This window comes from Orussus abietinus, unplaced genomic scaffold, assembly GCF_000612105.2.
Source record: "Orussus abietinus isolate OABI.00-Male unplaced genomic scaffold, Oabi_2.0 scaffold47, whole genome shotgun sequence".
Classification (NCBI taxonomy): domain Eukaryota; kingdom Metazoa; phylum Arthropoda; class Insecta; order Hymenoptera; family Orussidae; genus Orussus; species Orussus abietinus.
The window spans coordinates 418,808-444,564 of record NW_019396019.1 but is presented as its reverse complement, the minus strand read 5'-3'; the positions used below and the strand labels follow the sequence as shown (position 1 = coordinate 444,564).

The 25,757-nt window shown below is 46.3% G+C and overlaps 1 protein-coding gene across 11 annotated transcripts in view; it reads right to left on the bottom strand.

The window, feature by feature from the left end:
- Positions 1-24,882, bottom strand: part of LOC105695304 (hepatocyte nuclear factor 4-gamma) — a 35,781-nt gene extending 10,899 nt beyond the window's left edge. Inside the window, exons 1-3 of one of the 11 annotated variants that reach the window (XM_012416756.2) lie at positions 24,579-24,882; positions 23,796-24,453; positions 21,589-23,633 (exon numbers count right to left, since the gene is read on the bottom strand). In XM_012416756.2, coding sequence (XP_012272179.1) covers positions 21,589-21,667 — 79 coding nt within the window. In that variant the 5' untranslated portion in view covers positions 21,668-23,633; positions 23,796-24,453; positions 24,579-24,882. Of the gene's footprint in view, positions 1-6,066; positions 6,479-13,306; positions 13,658-21,588; positions 23,634-23,795 lie in introns of those variants that run through there. The other 10 variants (XM_012416755.2, XM_012416757.2, XM_012416759.2 and 7 more) reach the window with 10 other exon arrangements.
- Positions 24,883-25,757: the final 875 nt, after the last annotated feature.

Below are 25,757 nucleotides of genomic sequence, written 5' to 3'. Positions count from 1 at the left end.
TTGGCCAGACGTAAGAGAGCCCGAAGGAGTCCGGATTCATAGGCGGTTACGTAAACCTTCGTATGCACGGGGCTTCGGCGAAATATACGTCCCGGCGAATTCGAACGTACCGGTAATAATCGAAATTGTGCCCCGAGGAAGATTGTGGATTCGCCTGTACGATTGCGTCACGACGTGCGGTTTCGCGTGTCATAGCGCGTCAGCAAAATCGCTCCGTGGATTCACGCAGATCCCGCGACGTAACGAGCCATCGAAATCGCAAGGGACACGAAAATATCCTCAATGCGTTTCGATGCGTCCCGAAACTGCGTCGTCCACCGATCCCGAGATCTTCCTACTTCCTCCTTGTCCCTTCGATCTCCCACATTCCATAACGTCCGCGGGAAAAAATCGAGATTTTTAATATTTCGCGAAACGAGGAAACATCGTAGACGGGGACGATCGGAAGAAATATGATTTTGGGCTACGAGGGACGATCGTCGTGACGCAGAAATAGTAACGACACTTCGTGCCAAGTTGTTGACCCAGATGTACCCCACGTCAACATTCGCGATGACAATTACGCAATGCAACGATTAAAAAAAAAAAGGGAATATTCGGGACTAATCTTTTAGTTTTATTATTATTTTTTTCCTCAACAAGGCACCTTCCTCCGACTCGTTTAATCGAATAACCCTTACCCGGCGAGCGATAAGATGAGCGAAATCTTTGGCCGCTTTCGGAGACACGTGTTGTCGATTCGCCGATCAAAATTGGAATTAGATTTTTCTTTTGTTTCTGGCGAAGGCGATTTATAAATATTTCTTGAGAAAGATCCTTCCTCCAGGCCCGATGTCTCTCCGAAGGGAATCCTTGAACGAGCCCATCCGTCGCGTTTCCACGTATCGCCTCTAAGTACCTTGTATTATCGCTTAATGAGCGTGCAAATGTATGGAGACATAATATTACTCAGAGTCAAGGTCCAGTCAAGCCGCCATATTTTTCTTGCCGTTAAAGAGTGACAACGGCGCGTTACAAAACCGCCGAGAACCGACTCGGCCGGCGGGGGTTACTCAATGCGATTTCCAATCGCGGCTGCCGCGGTCGATATTAATAGTCGTATATGCCGAATTTAGCTGGGGGCCTTTCGGAGCCCAGGGCGTCCCTCTTTGCCCTCATGCCCGAAATTCTAAAGGCCGTTCCTATTCCTCTTGTATACGGACTCAAGGCCGTCTTTCCTATCTCGTGCGCTCGTCCTCCGACGAGACGGCTTCGAAAGTGGCGCCCGAGCTCCAGAAGCCGAGGGGCTGTTCACTTGGAAATCGTTTTCACCGATTTCCTTCTTTGAGAGCCGATTGCCTTTAATTTCATACGATAAACAATGCAACTCGGTAAGAAGGGACGTTCGGCCTTAAAATTGTGACCGATGGGGCATTAACTCAGGTAATCATTGATTTTAACGCTCGAAATCATGTGAACGTCACTTGTTACCGAGTCGCATTGTTGTCTATTATATGAAATTAATGGAAATCGGCCCTTTAAAAAGGAAATCGTTATCATTGATTTTCGAGGGAATAGCTCATCGATTGTGACAGTGTTCGGTGATTTCCAGCTGACTTCCACATGATTTCCAACGCTAAACTCCATGATTTTTTTAATGAATACCCTCTCGCTCAAAGTGCCTCGGGTTTCTTAGGTCCATTTTCACCAAATTCGGTCAAACTTGCTCAAACTCCGCAGCTCGAGAAACGACTCCTCTCGCAGAGAGGTTTTTTTTTCACCTCTCGCCGACTTTCCCGGTAATTAATCGCGGATCGATTTAACGTACTCCACTTTCAGGCCGCTCTAATTATTCCCTGCGATTGGTACATAAGTATTATTACCGACATCTCGTGTACTTCGTTTTTCGTCGTACCTGGAAGTGTCCGTTAAACGCATCGTGGGAATCGTCGTTTCACGGCTCGAAGTAGGACGCGAACGATGTGCGGACTATCCGCCGCGGGATTACGCGGGATATTATTGGGAATACGTCTCGGGAAATATTAAACTCGTTCCCGATGGTTTATTACATTTTTTCGAAATTGACCTAATGCGACCCGCTGGCCTTGCGCGTCTTTTTCCATGTCCTTTCGAGATTTACAGCGCATCCGTTTATCGCCTATCGAGGCTCGCCGCGAAAAAGCAATGAGCAACGAGTACCGAGCAAATAGCTCGTATCGCGTTCGGGCCTGATTTAACGACTAATTACCCGATCGCACGGAATCTGGCCTAATTATCGGCGAATTAGAATCGTAGGTTTCGGCGAAGGGAAGAATTCTTTCGCAACGAGGCCGACGTCACATTGTCTCACTATAGTCAGACTTGTCGCGCGTCTTCTCGTGTCCGTTTCTTTGCGCCTCGACGCATCGTCCGGGTCAGGGGGTCAAGACTCCGCGTTTTGCGTTTTTGTCTACATGCGCACCATCGATATTTAATTGCGGCTCCGTCGAGCCGCGAAGGGGGAAAAAAAGGAAACCGCGCGTGTCCTCGTTCTCGCAATCGTTAAAGAAAATCGTAATAAATTCGTGTAACGTGTTGAAAGTTCCATTCGGACAAGGTGTATAAACGACACTCGTAGATGAACTTAATGTACAGGTATTATCGCGTTACAAGTCGGTCTCGAAAAGTTCGGGAGAGAAGGATCCGCGGTCGGGAAAATTGCGAGATTTTCCAATGAAAAAAAATGCCGGCTGAATTTTTCATAGATACGCAAAGTGCACTGAGCACACGGCAGACATTATTTATCCGCAGGGGACAAATAGCGCAGATTTTTTACGGCGGAATTATGATTTGTCGCGAGTGGACGAATCGCGAGGGTTCGCCCATTCGGCAGATTTATTATTAACGCTCAATTTATTATCGACATTTTGTACAGTTGGAAACATGCAAATTGGAGCGTTTCGCGAAAATCCTCGCGCGATCGGGAGGCGGCAGCTTCCCGTAAATCACGCGATTCTTTCCTTCCCCGTGACAAATCGGGTTTTTTTTTTTTTCGGTATTGTCTTTTTTGCTGCCTCGAAAGCAATCGGCCAATCGGAGGAGGCGGACATTTCTGCGGAATAACCGGGAACGGAGGATTCCGCGGAATCGTTTGCACGGAAACCGGTGTAAGGGAAGTCGAGGAGACGTCAGAGATCGGTGTGACGTGGAAAAACAGTTCCACGGTCTCGTGGACGATCGCTAACACTGACTACATTTGCATCGTAAAAATAGTGCCCGAAGAAAAACATCGGATGAAAATTAATTTTTCATTTATTTTTACCCGACGTGCAACCGTTTCTCGGTTTCCACGTAACGCGGAATACCGCGGGTGGGTATTATTAAAAAGTTATCGATATCGGGAGAAAATTGATCTTCGGCTCGATCTCTTGTGCTAGTATCGGCTACGAGCCGGTATCGGTTTTACCGCGAGGTGTTTTCCACTGTAAAGGATCGCGAAACGAGGGAAACAAGAGCCACCGCCATCGGGTTTCTCGATTACGCGTTTTTGCGAAACAAGTCGCGGCTGCGTTTTTAACGCGATTACGATTGGCCACCGCCGGAAACGGCTGGCTCGCAGAAATCGGATTCGATCGAGAGGTCGCGTAGTTTTCCATCCTTGAGGAGTTGCAAAACTCGGGCACGCGAAGGAAAATGCCCGACCCGAGTAATCGACCGATCGGGAGCAGCAGGGAGCGAGTGCAACGCAATAAATAAATTATCGCGCATGAATTAAAAAAGATTCGAAAAAAGTGATCGATTCGAGTCAAACCTAATCAGATCAAGCCGTTTTTGCCCCCGGGACGTCCGAGCGTCGAATTGCTGGATAATGGATAATGGTGCATGATTCCGAGCACGACTCGCGGCTAATCGTGATTGCGGCTGGAAGGGAACGTTTCAACTTCGCAATTAGCTGGGAATCCGCGTTTACTAGTTACCCGATTTGCGAAACTGGCTCCTTCGTATAAAAGACGAATCGCGACTCTAGGGCGACTGGGAATTCACCCGAGGAAAAAATCAGTACCAGACGTAAAAAATATTTGCGAAATATCCATCATAGGTTTTTTTTTTTCTAGATACGTCGCGCGTCCTAGCCTCGCAGGAAGTCGAGTCGCGAGCCCAATAATTGCAAGGACGACCTGGCCGACTTTGCATCAAATGAGATCCTTAGAGTAGAAAGTACGCACTATGAATTATACATGGAGGAAAAATGGCACGGCATATCTCGGTGGACAGGCCTCGAAAGGATATTGTGTAAGACGGGGTGGCACCCGACGACGCGTGCACGAGAGTCCAGCTGCCACGTCTAGGAGACTCATTGGCAGTCAATAACAAAGTGAGAGCCACTTATTGGTGGATAAAACAAGTGGAGGGATATCGGTAGCATTTCATAGAGGCACGAACGGGCGTGGGGTTCGCCAAGGTATCACAGGCTCACAGCCAATCCTGCAAAATGGGCGTTGCGATCGCAGGACTACGCGCGGCCCGGGAGGTCTCCTTGCAAATCCACTCCTCTACTGCATATTAATAAACGGCATACTTAATCATTACGAAACGCGGTACATCGATATTTCCATGCACTTATGAAATTCCGACTCAACCCGAGCCCCCGACGCGAGATTTTCATATTTTATACCAGCGTTTCGTCGAAAGAAAAATACCCGGAAAAAACGGCTGAGAAAGATAGGCCATTTTTTGAAGCGCTAAGTCAGGGATGGAAATTTAATCCGAAGGGACAGGATTTGGTCACGGTTTTTTTTCTTCAGCTTGGACCAAGTGCCAAACGAGTCGACGCGTCGTGCCAAATTTTGCGGAGCTCGCCCGTAAATCTCGAGTGGTCGCGCGTAACCGAGTTACAGGTGCTTCCACGAGTACGTAAGAGAGCGAGGGAATTATGTATTATTTATGCCCCTTCCTGTATTCGCGTGGGACTCGATGGCTGACATTGAAGCTTTTCAGGCGAGCTCCTAAGCGCGGAGTGGCATTCCATTTGCTTTGGCTGTTAGCGGAGGATTACCATAATCAAATACTTTCGCGTGACGACACTGACAAGGACGCGGGGCCTAATTACGGTGCCCATCGGAGGAATAGACTTTCGAGGCGGTCGCTCTCGGTAATGCCTCCTCTGGGTTTGGGCTAACACCTCGCAGGTGTGGAAAGCCTGGACCATCATATGGCACATCGTTAAATCCTAACGCAGTCGGACATCGAAGAAAATGCAACATCGGAAGACGGATTTTTAAACGAAGTTATGGACATTTCTGAAACGCATTAGCGTCTTCGAGGCAAACGTCGCGAATGCCCGGAGTAAATATTTTACCGGACGGATTAAGGCGACGAGGCGCGTATTCAAATCGAACGGCAGTTTTTTCGCTCGATCTGACGACGATTACGTAAACGGCGGTTTATAAAAAATTGCAAGGTAGGTGCAAAACCGCGGAAAATGCACGTCGTCGAAGAGGCGAGGATTGCGAACGAATTTTGAGGAAATCGGACGCGTTACGGTGCACTTTCCGAGAGATCCGGAGCTCGATCTAGTCTACCGGTCTCGCCGTGCCATCTTTTCTTCGCGACTTTCTTTTTTGATAAGCCGCTCGTCATCTGCTGACGTCACGAGGATAAACCACTCTTCCGTCGAGGGCAGCGTCTAAAAAGAATGCCCGAAAGCAAGGACGCTCTCGGGAATCTCAGCGACCGGTTGCCAAATTTTCCGAGACCCGGGTGTATCGCGGGTTTTAAAATAAAACCGAGAGTACGCGGAACGTGTCACGAGGGTGGACTCTCTTGTCATTGGAATGCCTCGAGACGAGCAATTAGCCGCACTTGGGCGCACTTCATTGCACTCCGCGCAGTCGCTATAAAACAATCCGACCCGGGATCGAATCCGCGGTTCGGCGTTTTTTTTTTTTTTCGTTTCCTCAAAATTCGGCACAATTTCGGATGAGGTTGATTTTTCCAAAGTGCCCGAAATGCTCTGACCTAGGTTTGATAAAAAATTAAATAAAATTTAGCGCACTCGTGGGGTCGCTTCGTGCACTCGCGATCGGAGGACTCCGACGACGATCGTACCTGCGAGACCCATCTTTCCTGGCGAATTTTCCTCGGTGAAAAGCTCCCCCGCCAGCTGAAAAGACGCCCCTTCGCAAGGGCTGGAAGTCAAAAATGAAAATCGAGTCCCACAGGAGACTCCGCTCACTTCACCGCGGCACCTCGGGACGCACTTGTCGCGAATTCGCGGATGTCCGGTCTCGACAACGTCGAGAAATTTCGAGGCGAGATCTTCCCGGTCTTAGGCAGTATTTTCGAATTTGGCGAAATTTTCGAGAGGTCGTGGTACCACGCGAAAGGCCCACTCGACGCGCATCGTGCCCAGCTCGAATCGCGAATTCCCCTAATTTTTTCGGCGAGCCGCCATTTCGTATGCAAATTGACCTTTACCGGACGACACGACGGTCCGGTGACGACTGAGAAACAGCTGTAAACGCACACACATTTTGCGGCAGAATGAAACTCAGCCCGTGTCAGTAGTGGGGACCTGGCAATCTAGAGTTTCAGAGGATACCAGCCGGGTACAGGCGCGGCAATTAATAGTTATTGTCGCGCGTCATGTGGACGCGTCTCTCTGTCCCTTTCTCCCTCTCTTGGCCATTTAGAAATTGTAGAAACGTCAGAGATGGCCCGAAAAAAAAATACTATCCCAGACGTAAAAATGTACCGCTCTTCAAAATCGGATTTTAAGACAGATATATATTTTTTTACGTTTAAAATGGCGCAAAGAACGATAATTGGGCCTATGTAAAGAGCGCTCTATGATATGAACATTTTCGGGATTTAAGGGGTCGTAAGATAAATCCCAGAGTATCGTAAACCGCATCGAGTAGACCTACCTATTTGCGGGGAAAATACACAAACCTCAAGGCAGAGATTAGCGATATGGATCGATAATTCAAGTACCTGTTTTCCGTACCACTTCATCGTGCAGTTTTATGTCTGGCACGAGTGCGACTCGTCGAGCGCTCTTAATCCGGATTTCAAAAGAGCGAAATAGTGCTGAGTGCAAAAATTTGTTCCGCTAAAAAAAAAGTTCTTCGACTGAAAATTTGGCGGAGTAATATCAAATACCGGAATGAAATAGCGAAGCCACGTATGTCGTTCTCCGATGTTTATTTCAGCAGAAAGCAGATAGGTGTTTCGTTACGCCAGTCGGCAGTCGCGATCATAATAAATTGCATTTTTTTTCTCCCATACTCCTTGACGCGGTTTTTATATTTCGCGATTTCCTCTTCGACTTGTCAAGCGATATGTCAATCGAATCGATGAAGTGCCAGATCGATCGCTATAGCCTTCGATTTCGCGGCGGCTTCTCTGAAATTAGCTCGGCCAAGAACTGGCAACCGCTGATTGACGTTTTGAAACAACGTGCAAGTCAATTGCCAAAATGGAGAAGCGCAGCTAAGCTGGCCATTCCATTAGATTACGTTCTTCCGTTTTGGCAAGAAAGGGTCGTCTCGTCGCGCCAATCGATGGCTGCAAGGTGTGAGACCCTTACATACATATTTTTAATATTTCTTTACATTATCTATTTTCCATCCTTTCCCGCGTTATATATTTTTTTTAAATTATACGTGCAAAGGGTACCCACAATTTTTAATAATTTTCGGATTTTTAACGGAGACAAGAGGAACGGCAACCGCGTATGCGTTTATACGAAAGGCCGCAGCATTGCCGGTATCTGTACACTCGGAGAGCGCATGCTCACCGCTTCGCTTCCGATACGGAATACTTTTCCGCCTTTTATTTAATCTGATTTTGATCCAAGCAGTCCGCAAATCGAAAGCAACCATGAATGGAAAGTGAGTCGCGGAACTTGTTCCCCGAGCCGAGCCGAGACCCTCCGTGTAAACTGAAATGTTGCGTTTCAATCGCACGCGGTAATTGTATCGAATTTTTCTCTCCTCTTTGACTCGTTGAAAATTCTGGCGACGTTAATGTTATGTAAAAAAAAAAGAAAGGTCTCCGAATAATATCCGCGAGCCGATCCTCCAGAAACTCGTCGAGGCCAGACCTGACCTGCGCCTTACGGGGAATGTTACCTTCGGATCGCAATTTTGTAATTCCGAGGTTTAACTCCGGTAATTTTCGCATCTGGGAAAACTGCTCGCGGTGATGTTGGCTTTGAGCCAATCAGGAAGCGATCTTCCTTTTTGCTCTCAAAGTGCCTCAAAAGGACCGGTTTTTGACCGTCGCGCTGCCTTAAGAGGAGGTATCCGTCCACGGGGAGAAATTAATCGAGGGAGTCGCAATTTCTCGGTGGACGTCAATTTTCGATGTCAACGCGATTTTTCGATGCACTTAAAAGGGACTTTTATTTATTCCTTGTTAAATGATAAAAATAGCGAACCATACGATACGCCACCTGCTACCTTTGAAGTGCATTTTCCGATTATTAACGGGTAACGCCGATAACTCGTGAAATAAATTTTGTATAAATTGCACCCCGAGCGGTACGTTGATTTTCGACTTTTTACTGGTCACAGCGGAGAAATTTCATCAGAAATTTCATCATTAGCCGGAGATACCGTGACCGAGGAGGTCGACTATCCTCGTATCTCGTCCCCAAATTATTTACTCTCCGACTAATAACGCAGTTACTACACCGAGGCTCGACTTTTGTTTTCGTTGTTCAAAGAGAGTTCCCGAGAGGCTCGGATGGGAAAACGCATCTCGACACTTTCCATTTCTTACCGCAGAGGTAATAAAAATGGAGGCCTACATAAATGATGACTCCGCGCGTGCTTCTTACGTTCAACTAGAATTGTCTGTTCATACTTATGGCTATGATGAGTGGCCATCGAGTGGCCTTGCAGAAGTATTCGAAGAAGACATTTCTAGATGAACGTATTTCTATAATCCCCAATCGATGGGAAAAAATTATTTCTTAAATAAAACATTTTTTTAGAACTTTCATGACCGGTTTAGTGACAGTTTGGATTAATTCGCCATGAGTAAAGAAAGCCGCGGATCCATTGTATCGTTTCCTTTTTTTTTTCTTACCAGGTACTCGGTGGACATGCGACTCTCGTTAATTACAGCCTCATTACCGGTGATTACGAGCGATCTTAACAAAGGCTCGACTCAATTCTGAGTTTGGTCCGAACAACGAGTATTGACGCGTGGTGGAAGTACGATGCATAACAAAGCGGTAGCTGGCCAATGAGTCAGTTTTGCGATAAACAGCGGAGCACGAATACTCTTATTCCTGCTGACAGACAATGAGACAAGCGCAAATGATTCATGCATTCGGTCGTGTTGTCAAGGGATGTTTTCAATAATCGTTATCTAGCCCGAAATGTTGCCACGGGCCGTAAAGGAGAGTCCCCAACAAATCCAGGTAAGAGGCAACATGGCCGCCGTTCCCCACTTCTATTATCCAAAAAAGAAATAAATCACTAAAATTAAACAAGAAGTACGACCTCGTGATTTGGGAGAATCTTCAGACTTGCGAATTTCGTGAAATGGACTTACAGGGAAATATGCCTCCGGTAACGAGAAAGGAGAAAGTCGAATAAGGTTCGAAGAGGCAGGTGATTGTCTCCAGCGACTTGATGCACCGAGATTTACTGCAACATTGTTCGGCAAGAAGCGTATGAACACGCGTTCGAACGACGGGTACATCAATTGCACGCATCGGAAGATGACCCGTGTGCATACACGCGTACAGTCGCGGATTCGGTACCGCGATTGCACGGAACATTTTTGGTAATGGGCGCTGATAAGAGGAGGAAGCGAAGTCGATATCACTTCGTAATCTCCTCTCATGGTCGGACTGAATTTCTTCCCCATTACGGATGTGCGTTAAGTTCTCCGTCAATCATCTACAGAGTCATCTTTCGGGCAGGTCCCCGTCCCGGATTTAATTTTAATTGGATATTAATGTTAGTCCTTATCAGTTCCATATGTCTGCCGGAGTCATGGCATAAGACCTAGCCAAATCGAGGATCAAGTTACGAGTCTTCTCGTTAACGTGACCAGAAAAAATGTTGCCAAGAATTATCAAGAGACTGCCCGGTGGATTAATATTGTTTAATTGGATACTAATAAGAGGAAGAAAAAATCCAAGAATTCTGGTAGAGATTATTTCGACCGCATCCGGTCGGCCGAAAATTTTCAAGAATTCTCGTTCATCGTCTATCGGTCTCGATAAGTTCTTAGATTAGAAGAGTTACACTGATATTTAAGCTTCACGTGTCCACGAGCTGACTTGGACGTGCTCTGCCTTTCTTTTTCCCTGGGAATCATTTTTTCTTCTGGGGGGTAATTATAATTACGTTTTACCAGATAATTGCGAGAAATTGCGTGTATCGGCTGGCGGTTAATTTCTTTTATCTCGAGAAAGTACATCTTAGAGCGCCATTTCGGAGCGTCTCGAGGAGCTGTCGAGGTCAGTGCTGTCCAGCTGAGTCCAGTTTGATCGGATTTGGATTTTAATCCCTTTATGCTTTAGAGTCAAGGCTAAATGCAGAGGCCTTCGGTTCAATTTATGCTAAATCGCCAGACAACTGTACCGACGTAATCGGCAAATTTCACCGAGGATATTGGCAGCCGCCTTTCGCCGCCGACAATCGCAGAAACTGCCGCATCGATTTAACAGCCGATTCAACTTAATTAACGTGAATAATTTTTTTTATATCGAAGAAATTTTGTTCGAATTTCCCATGAGTTCGGGAAGGCACGCAGTCTCAAGAAGTTCCTCGTCATCGCAGACAAGGAAGTCGCGATTAAACGGGACTTTCAGGAAAAGATGCCAAATATCAGTGAGTCGGCTCGTGGTTGGATGGACGTGAATTATTTTTAACTATATCACGTTCGACGATACGCCTCTCAGTTAATCATCGTACACGATGCGGTACAGGGCACTGATTCATTCTAATAACATTTACCCAGACAGCCCGTTTTCTGACTCGCCTCGATTTTATCCCCCATTTTACTTAACCATGCCAACCTAACTCGTTAATAACATTAACGCATTCGTTATTTCTCCACGGCCTAGAAGCTCGTTGCATAATCGGCGATAAGTTGAATACAGAAATAGGATACGAAAAATCGGAGCAAAAATTGTTCAACGGCCGTATCGAAATTGACACGACGATTACGGAGGGGTTAACAGTAGATTATTAATCTCATCCGTCGATCCATCAAGATCCATGTCGGCCTGTATTCCTGATTAATGCATTTCGACTAATTTTTCCGAGGCACTATCTGCTGGACATCCAGTGCCATTGAGATCATGTTACATGTGCATGGACGCGTCGTGCATCTCGGCCCGTTAAATGGGTCTGAGGTTACTCTCGGTACATGTGCATCCCCGTTGTTTATACTTTGCGATAATATTCCGGATGAGTCGGGGACCAATTGAAACGCGTCAATCAAATCTATCGCAGCCATGGAAAATATCGCCTTTTTTCAGGTGCGTGCCGGCATCGGTGAGCCGTCATGTTTCTGCGAAGCCGAATGCAACATTGCGGTATTACCTTTATAACCTTATGCGTGCGATTAATCAAATTCTACGAGGATGTGAATCAGCTGAGTTATGGTGACTCGACGCGATTCGACGCGATGGTTTGACCATTGTCCAGGAAGAATGGCGGTTTCGTCGGAGTAGGTCCCAATAAATATGTAAATAGTCCAGAGCAGCTTAATATATTTTTTTTTGAATTTTCAGAGAAGCTATTGGCCCGCGTCATATGTGTGCCAAGGCTCCCACGGATTCGAGTGCACGTGACACTTTTGACGAAGGTATCATTTTTTCTAAATGTGTCCATTTTCCAAGATAGTGCAATACCGGGTTTCATGAATTATTTATCAGGTCTATCGGAGCCGTGCATACTGCAGGTCTAAATTTTCAGCACTTCGACGAGCTCACCTGGCAGGCGCGGATTTTTCGTGGTAAAAATCACTATTTCTTTTAATAATTATTTCAACGAATCGTGGAGATAATTCGTCGGCGGAATGCGATGTTTACTACTCGCAGCTATTTTTCCACCGAGGCAAATGCGTTCCGCTTAATCGATATTTTTTTTCTCTCAATAAATGCAGTGCATAAGACACGTGCAGGCGGAATATTTCGAGTTATGCGTATCGGATAGCGAACAGTTTTCCAATAACATCTTCCGCAAAATTACCCGTGTATTTAAAGAGAATTGCAGTTCAGCGCAGGAAAGTCTTTGGCTCGATAAGATAATCTTCTCCACGTTTTATTATGACAACGACCTTCCGAAGGAGGGTCGCGTTCAGGATTTTACGATGTTAATTTGTTGTACTCCCGGGAAAGAACTTTGCAATATCAATATTATCAATTCCGACTTACGCTTTTTCTTAGCGACAATAAACAGTTCGAAGTTCTAATGCTGTAAGACCAGATGATCTGGCCTTCGCGTTTCTGCTGTCCTCGCGCCCTCTTGACATTAGACCCCCGACACGGCACATATGCATATACAGCGGGGAAAACAATAATTTCAATTAAACGCCATCGGCCGGCGCAATAAAGGAGTCCGATTGATCAAACTTTTCATTCCTACGCATTGCAAAATGTCACAAATTCACCGTGTATCGAAGTACGTTTCATTCCACCCATTATCCATTAAATAACGTCAAGATCTGCAACACGCATCGAAATGACATGCCAAAGTAAACGGCTCCGCGATGCCAGTGACAAATTAAAAAAATTAATCAATGATCCGATGTCGAATCGGTTGCAGGTAATCGATGTAATTAAAGTATTTCTTTAGAATACAGATCTAGGAAGGCGTCAATTACCTTCGAGTACTCCCCACTCGCTGGGAATCGCGAAGCTGCGCTCGTCGAAGAGCGCATGATCGTCGACAATAATTGGGAACAAATGGGGTCCATTACTCGGTACGCCCTCGCGAATGGGGCAGAATCTCATAGCACGCGATCGGCCATTTCGAAGCGCGAATAAAGAAGCAATAAACGCGCTTGTCTCGCTATCGCTCGCCGAGGGTTGACAATTTGCTCCCAAAATGGTAAGCTACTCTGACAGACCTCTTCACCTAAAAAAAAACAATTTTCTCCGGCTAATATCGTACACTTTTTTTTTTAGTCTGTCATACTCTCACACACCCCACGGGTGGCCATCGATAACAGATTTGAGCAGCGGAGACCTATCTCCCCCGAACTAAAAATCGGTCTTATCTGACCTGAAATTTTCCTTCCACGAGACCGTCCCACGAAACGAAAAGATCTAACCAGGAGATGGTTTAAAAATGTGTGAGAAAAATGTCGGACTCACCAAGAACCGTGAAGAACTGCTCGTCGAATCGCATGGTGACAAATGATAACGAGTAAAAGGGGGTTATCAGGCGGCGGGTGTCCGCGAAAAAGCGTCGGTGTCACAGCTTGGTCATTTGCGCCTCAAAATCGAGTAGAAGCTAGTAGAAGCGAGTAGGAGCGAGTAGGAGCGAGTAGGAGCGAGTGGAAGCGAGTGGAAGCGAGTAGAACCGAGCTCTTCGACGGTAAACCGATCAAGACTGGAGGTTCTCGTATCGGGAAATCGGCGGGGAGTTCTGTGGACGACGCTCGGTGCGCGTTAACTCCGTGGACACTACACTCGACACGGTGGACACTAAGCCAGGCGCCTTGGGAAGTTTCAGTTTTGAAAGACCGAAAAGGGGGAGGCGCTCCAGAGGAGGAGGATACAGAGGAAGAGGGGGGAAACTAAACCGATAATCTAGTCTCCTTCTACTGTACTCGAGACCGCCCCTATCAGGACTTGGCTAGGGAAAACGAAAATCTGGAGAAGGGGCTGCTGCCTCGTAAACCCTGGCTACCTCAACGATTTATAAAAGGGAAAGCTCGAAGATTACGGTTAGGATGACTCGGTAGGGTTCGTACTGGACTAATCGCAATGAGGTTGGATTTTTTTATTAAACTTTTTTTCTTTATATTCCAGGATTGAAGATTTAGGAAGTTAAGGAGATCACGGGAAATTTCAGGGTTTCGTGTCAGGCAGATTTATGATACTTGGAATATTTTTTAATGATTTTTTTAATAGATTTTTTGAACGTTCGAAGGGAGGAGAAGTTGGTTTGGGTCGTTGAGCGAGGACCCGGTAGGAGCTGGACGAGACAACGGCGACATTTCAAGTCACGTGCATTTATTAGAGCAAGAAAACCCGTGTTATCACTGGGACTGGGATGACCCTGGAATGTGCTCGTTAGAAATAAACGAGCTAAATGATTCAATTCGCATTTATAAAATGCTTACACGCGCCTTATGAAACAGGGTTGGTGCAAGGCGAAGAGCGACCACTCGCGTTTATTCGATTACGGAGAGATCAGGCCTCGTAATGAGATGTAAGCATCTCGTAGGATTTTTTCGGAACCAGTGATAACGAACGAGTCCGATCGACGAATATCTAAATCAATTGCGGGGTAATTTAATTTTATATCTCTAGACATACTCGTAACTAATATCATTTTCAAATGATTTAATCAAGCAATAAATTGCTGCGACTTATTGAGACCCAGAACGAGAATAACTTCTTTTTCACATTATCCGTTAAATTATTTGCCTAGCTTGGAAAATTCATTATGCCATTAATTCATCCGTAGGTGAGATTTCACGAGGCGTTTAGCGCAATTCGATACCGCCTCGATTCGAGGATACGAAGAGCCCGAATCAACAAAATTTGAATACAAAGAACAATGGCCGAGGACGTTAGAAATACTCCGGTATAATATACTAAGGTGCTATCGACTCTTTACGATCGGCTATTTCCTAGGAGAGGTCTCATCTTTAAACATGCACGTATACACTATGTAAGAGGTACTTTGTTTTTCCACCAACTATTAATCCCCACCTCCGGAATGAGTAAAAGGTGCGTTAAAAATTATCAGTCAGCGATTACGTCCATAACCGCGGCTAAATAATTCAATTTCGCACCCACTAGGTCTATATCGGATAGATATAGTATTTTTAGCCGTTTTACCGCTGAAAATACAGATTAGTGTGCCTGCATTATAAATGGCAAAATTATGTAAAGCGAAGGATTTCAACGCCTCTATCGGATCTAGATACTCGATGTGGTTCTTATTTCGGGTAATGGCATAATCGCTGATAGAATCCGAGAATGAGATAGGCCCCTCCAGATCCGGCGATTGGGAAAAAGTTTATTGGCATAAATTATCAACGAAGAATCAGCGGGGCGATTACCGGCGCGATACGCGGAGAAAAATAACGTAATAAGCGGGCGCGCTCCTCGGGCCGACCGCTTTTAACGACGCTTTTTCATAAAGTTGCAAATGAAACGTGAATATTCCGTCAGGTAACGAATGTTTGAGGTTAAGTAGATTGCCTTGGTGCACACACGGTGAATAACGCCTTGGGAAGGTGTTCTTCCTAGCCAAATAATAATACCAGGTCGTTGCGTCACTCGATGCCGTCGACTCGGCAGAATAGCTTAATATTTTCTCGTCATCTTTTATTGTAAATATTGGTCCGATGCAATTTTTTTTGTAGACACTTTTTTTAACGAAACTCTTGTGAAAATGAGTCGATATTTGAGAGACCTGAGTAGACGCGGGATTTCTACCTCGTGGAATAAATAAAGTCGTTAGTCTCTCGGCAGAATTATATAAGGCGTCTCCGTTTCTTGTCGTCAAAGTGGTGTTTTGCCATTTTCCGTGAGACAATTCGGGGAAACGAGCTTCTTTCCGTCTCCTCTAAGTACAGGTCGCGGTGGATGCGTGTCGAGGTGCATGGAAACAGTAGCCGACAATTAGTCGCCGATTTTTATGCTTCTAGGCAGGAATAAAAACCGTTGTGATAGGTCAGTTGAACATTTGATTTAAGCTCCTCTAAATGCTGGGAATTGCGAAAGTCCCGGATGACTTGGGCTAAATGCCTATCATTATCGCGTTTATTTGACATTTCCCCATGACGCTTCTCTTCGGTCTCGGTGCGATACTTGCATTTATATATTACGGTACTTAAGCACGGCAGTGAACGTACGATCGGTAAATAGAGTTTAGATACGAGAACTTACGCATTAGTCAGCTTTCGGGACCCGACGGATTCGAAAATTCATTTATCACCGTTACCCCCCAAAACCTTGGGTACACACCGATAAGGATTTCCGATACACCGGCCGATTACTTTGCTTGAATTTATATTGTTTATTTTCCTAGGTGCAAACAATCTTAATCTTAACTACCGCTGTATGGATGGGGATCGTCTTGGGAAATGTAGAAATATTCTACAGGTTTGGCAAAGAAAATACAATAATTGCATAAATTAATTGCCTCCTCTGTCCGGGTTTTTCTGGAAAAGTTTCGCAATTATCCTTGTAAGATATCTGCCATTAATTAAATTTTCACTAACATAAGCGCACTTTTATCTAACCCGCCAAATGATAAACGTTTTGACAAACGATAAGTACAACAGTTGCTTATCCAGAATGTTTCTGCAATCTACATAATCTTCCGGTATCGTTAATAATCTGCACTTAAGATCGACATTTAATCCATTCGCCCGATTCCTAATAAATTCCCACTAAACGTTTAATCAAAACCCGTTTCTCGGTATCAAAAGACTTACTCACTCGACGTGGAATGGCCCCGAAATGTTGTACGAATATACATAAACGATTTCTATGTTTTTAATCGATTACCGGAGTGCCTAAGCAGGCGAGATTCCTGCAACGAAATGGCCGATATCTATGAAAATTATGGGCACGTAGAGCGAGTTAAAGACAAGCAACGAGACACGTTCACTCTCGGTAAGTTTCCACGATTCGGTGCAAGAAAACCGTAGCTAAAATGAAATCTATAAAATTAACGCAAAAGTGCAATAGTGGTCAGCTATCGGCAATCGAGTGCGCAGCAAACCGAGCGTCCTCATTAATCGCCTTGAGATTATTTTCGGATCGATGTCGCATTTTTTGCCAGCCTCCGTGAACCCGGCGCTACTTACGGCGACATCATTATCCTTAATCATGGGAGAACGATATGGATACGTCGGCTGCGTAGGAATTCCCGATGCATAATTCACATTTTTCGCACGATTTGCGCCCGCGCGACGGATGTCGGGCTCTTTCTCTGTACACGTAACATCGAAGTACGCATTGTACATACAGAGGCAGATACAAGGAATGCATATATACGTTGCCATCGCCTCAGATGATGATCGAGCGAATCAAGTTACGTCAGCCCAATTTCGCGAAACACCGTTTCCATCAATTTTTCATCCGCGGCCGGACGCGTTCTCGCGGATTATCAATTAGAAATTTCGGATTCCGAGTGGGCTCGCTCGGTTTTTATTAAAAAGTGGAGTTGACACCCGCTTAACTCGGCATCTCTCCGTAATTTTTAATCGCTGACCAGCGAATTAATAATTAGAAATTACAGATTCCCAATGAGCTCGCTTAGTTTTTATTAAAAAGTGGAGTTGACCCGCTTAACTCGGCATCTCTCCGTAATTTTTAATCGCTGACCAACGAATTAATAACTAGAAATTACGGATTCCGACTGGGCTTAGTTTTTATTAAAAAGTGGAGTTGACACCCGCTCAACTCGGCACCTCTTCGTAATTGTTAATCGCTGACCAACGAATACTGGTGAACGGCCGCCTATCCGGGATGTCGAGTGCTCCGAAAGGGTTATCGGGTGACCTCTTCGGGACTTACAAGTTTATTATAACTCACGGCATATCCTACATGCACACGGTGCAACCTTCGATTTGTCATGCGCTCGAAACGTGTTCGGCGGAATTACCGAAAGCGCCGAAAGAGAGCGATTCGCGAGCGATCCACGAGCGAGTCTCTCGCTCGCGTAATGCATCACTTGCGGAGCAAATTACGCATATAACGGTATGTCGCTTTACGCGGAGGACCTTTTCGTTTTTCCGCGGTATATCATGCGGTAATGCGCGGCCTCTGGCTAGGAGCGCTTGTAACATCGAGATTTCCTTGATTTACAGCTGATCCTCTCGGAGAAGAATTAACTGTTAACGGGGAAAAAATATGAAATATTCCCCATTATGTATTATACGCATATAATATTAGCATCCCGCGAGGGTTTAACGCAGCCGGTTCGTCCTCTTAACGAGACTCGTATGGGTATTGGAAATTGGCCATACAATTTAATTACCATTATATGCAGATGCAATATTTATACTTCAATTAGCGTACGTGCGAGTAAAATTCCGCGTCTAATGTAATTTAATGGAAAGGGGGAACTTTTAATTCACGCTTCCCCTCGAGAACGGGGAAACCGATATTTTCAAACGTTCGTGGAGTTGATAAAAAAAAAAATTATATTCTAGGGTGCCATTCGCTTTTCAGATTATACAATGTGTTGAAACTTTAGTCGCCTCGTTAGCGGTATAATCAACATGAATCATGTCTCGTTACTTTGCTCCCGAAGCCTCTCCGTCGATGCACTTCCTCCTACTTTCATGCGTGCCCTGTAAGCAAGCGGTGCTGTAATAGTAAGCGTCGCTTTTACTCGGTCTTGTCAACTGACCTCAAAAAGAAATCCAACGACGAGATGAGAGCAGGCCAATGAGAAATCTATGCGACCGCGGAACGTCTACTTAGTGTCCATTTTAAATAATTACACGTCCATTACCCGAAAGAAGTCGCGGGGTCGACCGGAATCAGCCATCCGGATCGGTTCACGGCAATTCCCTTTCTCCACCGATTCTTCATTTTTTTTACGTGGCGAAAATATGTTATCTTCAATAAAAAAAAGAGTCTTCTAAAGCCTTCTAATCTCCCACTTGCAAGCGGCTTGAAAATCGAGCCGCAGACATTTTTATTTGCGCGGTCAGGTGGCCTCGCGCGGTTATCTACCGATTATCACTAATCGATTAAAAAACCAGACAATCGTTCTGCCAAAATAAGTTCCGAGCACCTGGCGCGGAGTATCGGAAACAGATATGCTTGTACTAATTATTAATTTAATTAAGTTTAAACAATGTCGAATTTCCGAGGGTGCAATCGTTGTACATTATTGCGCGGGAAGTCGGGTAGCGCGTTATCACGCGTTATCACCGTCTCGTCTCGAACGTTTGACGGAGTGTAAATTGCGGGGTGATGTCCTGTCATCGTGGACTTTTCTCTCCCGAAGGGATGTGGAAATCGCGTTGTAAAGCTCTTCACTTGCGGTACCGGGCGACCCCGTGCAGTCATTTACCGATCGTCAATCATCGATCGATTTCAATGAAGCACGTTCATCAGAAGGATGAACGATGAATCGCGGATCGGCTCGCGACTTATCGCGGGAAGTTTCATTTTATGTCGGCGCAATAAATCACGCCCGTGAGTATGCAAAAGACAGGACCTCTAGCGCTATTCAAACGAGAAAGGCGCATTCTGCGAAATCCAAAGAAGACGGCTTTGGAGGAACGCCCGGCGTCGCGACGACCACAAGGCGTGTGCGAACCCAGTGATAAAGTCCCTACGGTACCCATCAAGTAAATCCCGTAATTGCCCTCTTATCGGCAGTCAATCAAACGCGACTAAATTTCATCTTAAACGTTCTCGTATCGTTATCGGAATTGCGCGTTTCAATCTCCGCGGAAGTGCTGATTTTTCTACATCGTATAATACTTTCGAATAATGTTTTTTAGTACCGTTTCAAGGGCATCATTGCACGCCGTTACACTCGAATCTAACGACGAGTACGTTGCAAGGTGGTAATGGACCTAACAATTGCTCATTCATTCGGAACTTTATGATACGAAAGACGTTCGCATTATTCACCTTACACTCAGAAATGCGCACTGGCACACGCACGGTATTCGGATGCGTAAGATAGTAAAATATTCATTAACGTTGCCCGTCCTTCCGACATGTTCCGTGATTGGAATAACTCCGGAGTGTCCAGAGTTCCGCCATTTTCTAGGTGAACCAGGATAAAAGAAACGCGGCAGTGGTTCCGGAAATTATCGGAAATTATTTACCAACGGCTCGCATGCCGATTATTAATTATGGGAATTCTCTTCCGTTATCAACGGTGGCGCAATTCGCGTCCACTCAATAGTTAAGGCTGGGCGTTTAGTAATTTTTCTTTGCATAAAGCAGTTAATTGGCCGACAAACATTTGTCCTGCAAACGGCAGTGACAGAACGATCTACGGTCCAAAGCGGGACGCACGTACTTTTTTTTTTATTCTGAAAGCCATTTAATGACACAGTGTAGCGTTTCCCCTCGCCAAACAAGCCGATGCTGTTCGCCGCGTTTGTGAAAAGACACACTCGGCTCCAATTCTCACCTGTACGATAATGGCAGCCGCACAAAAAGAGAGGTGCAGGCATGAATGGAGGGAAATTGATTACGCGCGACATTGCTCGTTGAGTCTCGTTTCTGTTTCCAGAAAATATAATAAGGCCCATTTGCATGAGAAACGAGCGGGAGCGATCGGTTTTCCAAAGAAAGGCTCCCGAGCTTTGCATTCCAATGCCTTCGGTCAAAGACAACCAAAAGAGCGTTCATGACAGAAAATATATCCGTAAGTTATCAATTATTTCACGGACGAATTTTCCAAAAATTTTTTTTTTTAACAAGCTTGAGTTTAAAATGAAACCAGTGATTATAGATGCGATAACAGTATATTACGAGGTTCCCCGAATGTTGATTTTCTGGTTGCCTCAGAGATGAAATTGACATTGTTTCGAGTATATCTCGAGAGAAATATTGACTAGTGACGTGGCCAAAAATCCCTCCTGTTCAGAAGATATCCAGGAAGATAATTAGTTCCGAACCCATGGATAGGGACGATTTCGTTATCGGAAAGGAAATACCGAAATACAATAAGAAAGGACGATTAGGAGCATTGGGTGACTCTTCGTGTAATCTACGAAACCGGAGTTGTAAAATCTCGCACTTTCGTGTTTTTATGCTTGTACTCATATCGCGTTTAACCCTACTGTTATGACAAACGATTAGACCCTTCTAGCCATAGGTCTATTACGTGTCGTAATCTCTTCCAGATTTTTTCCTCTCCTCCTGAATCTTCCCTTATTATTTTGGTTGCCATATTTACGGATCCGCTGATTCACCCTAAATGCATTTTTCAAACGAGATAACGGGAAGGGATCGATTCCATCTGAGGTGTCTCATCCTTGGATGAAGCTGCCATCCCGTCCTAGTCAGACTCCACGTGCGTAACAATTATTTTCCAGTGCCGGTAACACCTTGCTTAAGGTAACACCGGTACATGTGGCGCCGCCATCTTGGATCCTCCCTCCAAGACTCCGGGTTATCGTTGGATATTTTATCAGCGCCGATTTTTGGTCGGGATATTAAGGAAAAACGCGCATCGATTTTAATTATATAATCTCGACGGTAAACCACTTTAATTTTCCTCCATATCAAGAAACGGTCCAGTGATTGCAGAATTTGGCGTTAACGAAAAATAATTCTCTCCTCGGAACGGACTCTAGGAAGCTACTCTGCAGGTGTAAATGCCTCCGGTATTTAAGAAACAAAGTTTATTGATTTGTATCACCGTTACTTTACGAGTTCAATTAATTTTAAGGGTGATAAAAATTGTCGAGTAACTGGGAACTCACCCTCGGTCGAGGCGGAGTGGACCCCCCTGACGATGACGTCCTTCCCAGCCACCAAATCCTGGATGTTCCGGTTCTCCATGCCAAGGTCGGAGATTCCTCCCGTGCACTATCAGCTGGGAGCCCCGAGGGCACACACAGGCAAGAGACACAAAATTTTTCTGGTCTCTAGGTGGCGATACGAGCCGATAGGCGGCATCTACGTACAGGTGCGTGACACGCGGCTCGCGATAACTTCCGCTCTCGAAAAGTGCCCTTTTCAACGAGATGATAGACGATTTATTACGAGCAAAGCCCCGTTCCAAGGTGTTGCCGATACTGAGGCGGCCATTTTCCGCTATCAGTAGCTGTCACACACAATCTTTTCAAAAAGATTAGAAAGCCCGACGGCGATATCTATAAATGGACGACACGGGGGGTGGGGAGAGAGAGCCGATGGAGGGGAATTAGGAGGCCATCACTTTGCTTTTTATGTCTCATTTGGGAATGCAGCGTGGTTTACGAGGTCCTCTCCTCGACTCTTCGTTCGACGGGAACACTTCACGGTTCACGGGGAAAGTGATCAACGAGGATTTTATCTGGAGATTGATGTTCGATTACCCGTATCGGCCGTTTTATCGGGTATCGCATCGGAAAGTCTGAGAAAAAAAATAGTCCCCCTGCGGTTTTGGGCAAAAAGTTACGAAACGAGTCCTCCTGCCAGAAGTTCGTATCGTTCCCGTTCGTACTTGGAAACGTACGGCTAGTTTACGTACGAGGGAAAGGAAAATAAAAAGAGACGGTAAATCGGAGAAGGATCGGGATGTGGCGCCACGACTCGGATCAACGTGGAGATAATTATATTTCCTTTATTTCCGGTGTTTTTTTTTTTCGAATCACTAGGTGCAACGCGTAACGGTGTTGTGCACTATTGGTAGTGAAATGGCGGTCGCATATCGGTCAATTACGACGGAAGAGTGGTTTCGCAAGCAAAAGGAAAGGAAGAAACCAATCTAACCCGATGTCGGCTCGGCAAAATATTTATATTCTAATCCTCATGACCCCCGAGTGGGCAGTCGTTTCAGACATTTCGAAAACTCTCAGCCTTGACCGTATCGAGATAGCGCGCAGCTTCTCGCAGACCTGGGATCGGTATTTTACTCCCCCTCCCAGAAAATATCGATAATCGCAGCCGGATATTTATCGCGCATTAATTGAACTCGCGAAGAGAAACTCAATTCTTCCCCGACTCGCCTTGGATCTGCCAATTCGAGCCAAACCTGGACTCATTTATTCATAGGTAGGTTCATTGCCGAACTCCTTGCTCCTCGGTCAAAACGACGAGGTCCCTAGTTACGTATTCCCGAGAACATCATTTGTCCCGATTAATCATTTCTCCCGGCGCGTTTAATCCGGAAAGAGTTATGGCCATTTTTTTATCCGTGTATTCGTTAAATATTAGGTAATCGGGAGATTAGGACCCTCGGGCAGTTCTGCCCGGTAACGGGTGCGTAATGACCGAAGCCACCGATTTCGGCCAGCTCCGAAGGTGTTTCAAATTGCAAAATCCTCAAATTAATGTCCCGGGTACCCTTCGGCATTTTGGAAACCTCTCGCGAATCCCAATGGAAAATTATGAGAGCTATCGATCGCATGGAGTACCCTCAACGGTACCAAATCCTGAAATCGGGAAACGATTCGGATTTGGGTGACGGCATCGCCGTCTCGCATGGCGTGGACTTTGCCACCGGATTGCAAATTTTCATATCCAGAATGCGTTAATCTCGGTTTCGGTCAGCAGTTCGAATTCTCAATTATAACTTTTCTTCGAGATTGGCGGTCGATTCGGAATTCGCCTTCTGGGGTAGACGGAAACCCGTCAACGTTATTCACGACCCGGGGAATGTCGGGAAATTTTTCTCGCGACAAGAACCGCGCTTTTCACCCTGCTTCAAACTTACGGTTGACGTTTGCGAAGATCATTTTTTGGAACCTGGTTTTAGTGTACAGGGTATACGTAGTTTTCGTTAACTCAAGAGCCGCCCTTAAGGTGATACGAAAGGGATATTCTATATATACAAAACGTCAAAATATTTATAAAACCTTTCTCCAAACACGGTGCACCGAATCATGTGAAACCGTTTTTTAAATTAATGAACAATTGTTTAAGAAAGTTTTATAAATATTTCTTACGTTATATAAGTATATATAGAATGACCCTTTCGTATTACCTTAAACGAGTAGCAGGTTGCTCCAACCGGTCATTTTGGAGGCCCAAAATCCCGTTCGAGTCCGGAAGCGCGATTCGCCCGAATATCGCGCTTTCGCGCGTCGTCCTTGCGTCGGCACACGAGTTAGGATGACTTTGCGATATCGACGGCGAACAGTGGCGGGCATAACCGCGACGTAAGAGTCTTAAATAAACCCGGCTTGCACTGGGGCCCGGCGCGGCGAGCGCCGGAGATTCGCGGTGGAAAAAACGTCCACACCGAGTCGACATAGACGCGCTATAACCTTATCTCGGCGGAGCTACTCTTACGCGCAATTGACTTCGGCGCTGGTTTATCGGGGCGCGCGCGAGTCGCGCGAGTCGCGCGAGTCGGCGGCCAAAAAGGCGGAAAAGTCCGCGCGAGGAGGCGCATTACTCCGACGGCCGCGCACGGCGAGATGCGACGAGGCACTCGACGGCTCCGACGAGTACTGACATCCCCGCCGAGCGGTCTAATCTTGCGGCAAGCCGTTCCGAAATTGGCCCGGTTCCGATTCGCGTCCGAGCGAGCTTGCGAGCAGGGTTGGGCAGTGACGCGAGACTCGAGTTTTTTTTCCCCGAAAATCCTTCTCTTAAGTAAGCTTTTTCTTTTACGTAAAACCGAAGTAAAACACCTAAAACTTCCGGGACAAAGATGGCGGGACCGTAACCTCACTTTTTCAAAGCGATCACAGTATACATCACTTGTGAATAAACATTTTAGTCAGAGAAGAAGAATAAAGAATAAGCGTAAGTAGGAGCGAACCATTGAAATGACCTAGGCCTCGACGTCCCGGCTTTCCAGACGTTCCACGGGAAGTTTTGAACTTCAAGCGTATCGGGAACGGGAGCCGTGGAAACAAAGTCCCAGGTTCGTGTAATTTACGTAAAGGGTTAAATGCGTTAAGTAAAACACCTAGTAATTTACTGTAAGAAGCTACGTAAATTAGCTAGGGTATTTCACTTACTCAACCCTGCTTGCGAGGAGGCGCGATTAGGATCAACGTCCTCGCGAGTTCCGCGGGTCTAGGCGGCTATCGGGTTCGCGCGCCCGCCGCCCGATGGCGCCACTTGCGGCGCCCCGAACCGCGACCGCGCGCCACTCTAATAGCGCACTTTTCCTGGGTCGACCGCGGAGGCCGCGCGACGTGCACCGCCCCCAGCCAAGTCAGGGTGAGTAATTCCCTGCCGGAAGACGCGACCAGACGCTCCGGATCCTCCGGATTTCCTCGCAGGCTCGACGCGCGCCCGTCGCGCTCAAAGTCCGCGCCGGAGGAAAGCGTCCGCTCTACTGGTGGGCCGATAGTTCCTTGTTTCAACTTGGCGCGCGGCAGATACGAGCGGCGCGACGCCCCGAGCGTGGGGACGCCCGACGCTCGCCGCACGCCCTCGAGCCGACTCGCGCTCGTCGCCGCCTGATTGCGCCACGTTTTGGACAGATTCGCCAGCGTCGAGATATCGCGAATCGCGGTGGATCTCGAACCGGAAGTCGCGAGGAGCGTATTCGGGGACTCCGAGTTCTCTCTCAAGTACTTCGCTTGCTGTAAAAACGGGGAACGAGGAGCTTTAAACTCCTATCGGGGGTGGAAAATCCCCTCGGCACAATTCCGGCCGACGGGTTCGCGCAACGTCGAACGACTCGAAGCGAGTAAAGCGCGCTTCGATTGACTCGTCCAGAATTGTTGTGTCTGCGAATCGCGCATCTCGCTTCGATCAATGTAGTTCCGACGAGTCAATTGAAGAGGGACATCCAACCCGTTAGACGTAATTCAATGAGATTATTGGCTCTCGAAACCGATGAAGAATACCAGGCCGATGACCAAGCTGCCGATAGTGGTACGTTCCTCGCGCGCAGGCGCATGGGAACCTCGGGGATTGGTTTTTACCGTTTATCGTTCAACTACAATACTTTGAATCATATCTAGGAACTTCGGTTGAACGAGCT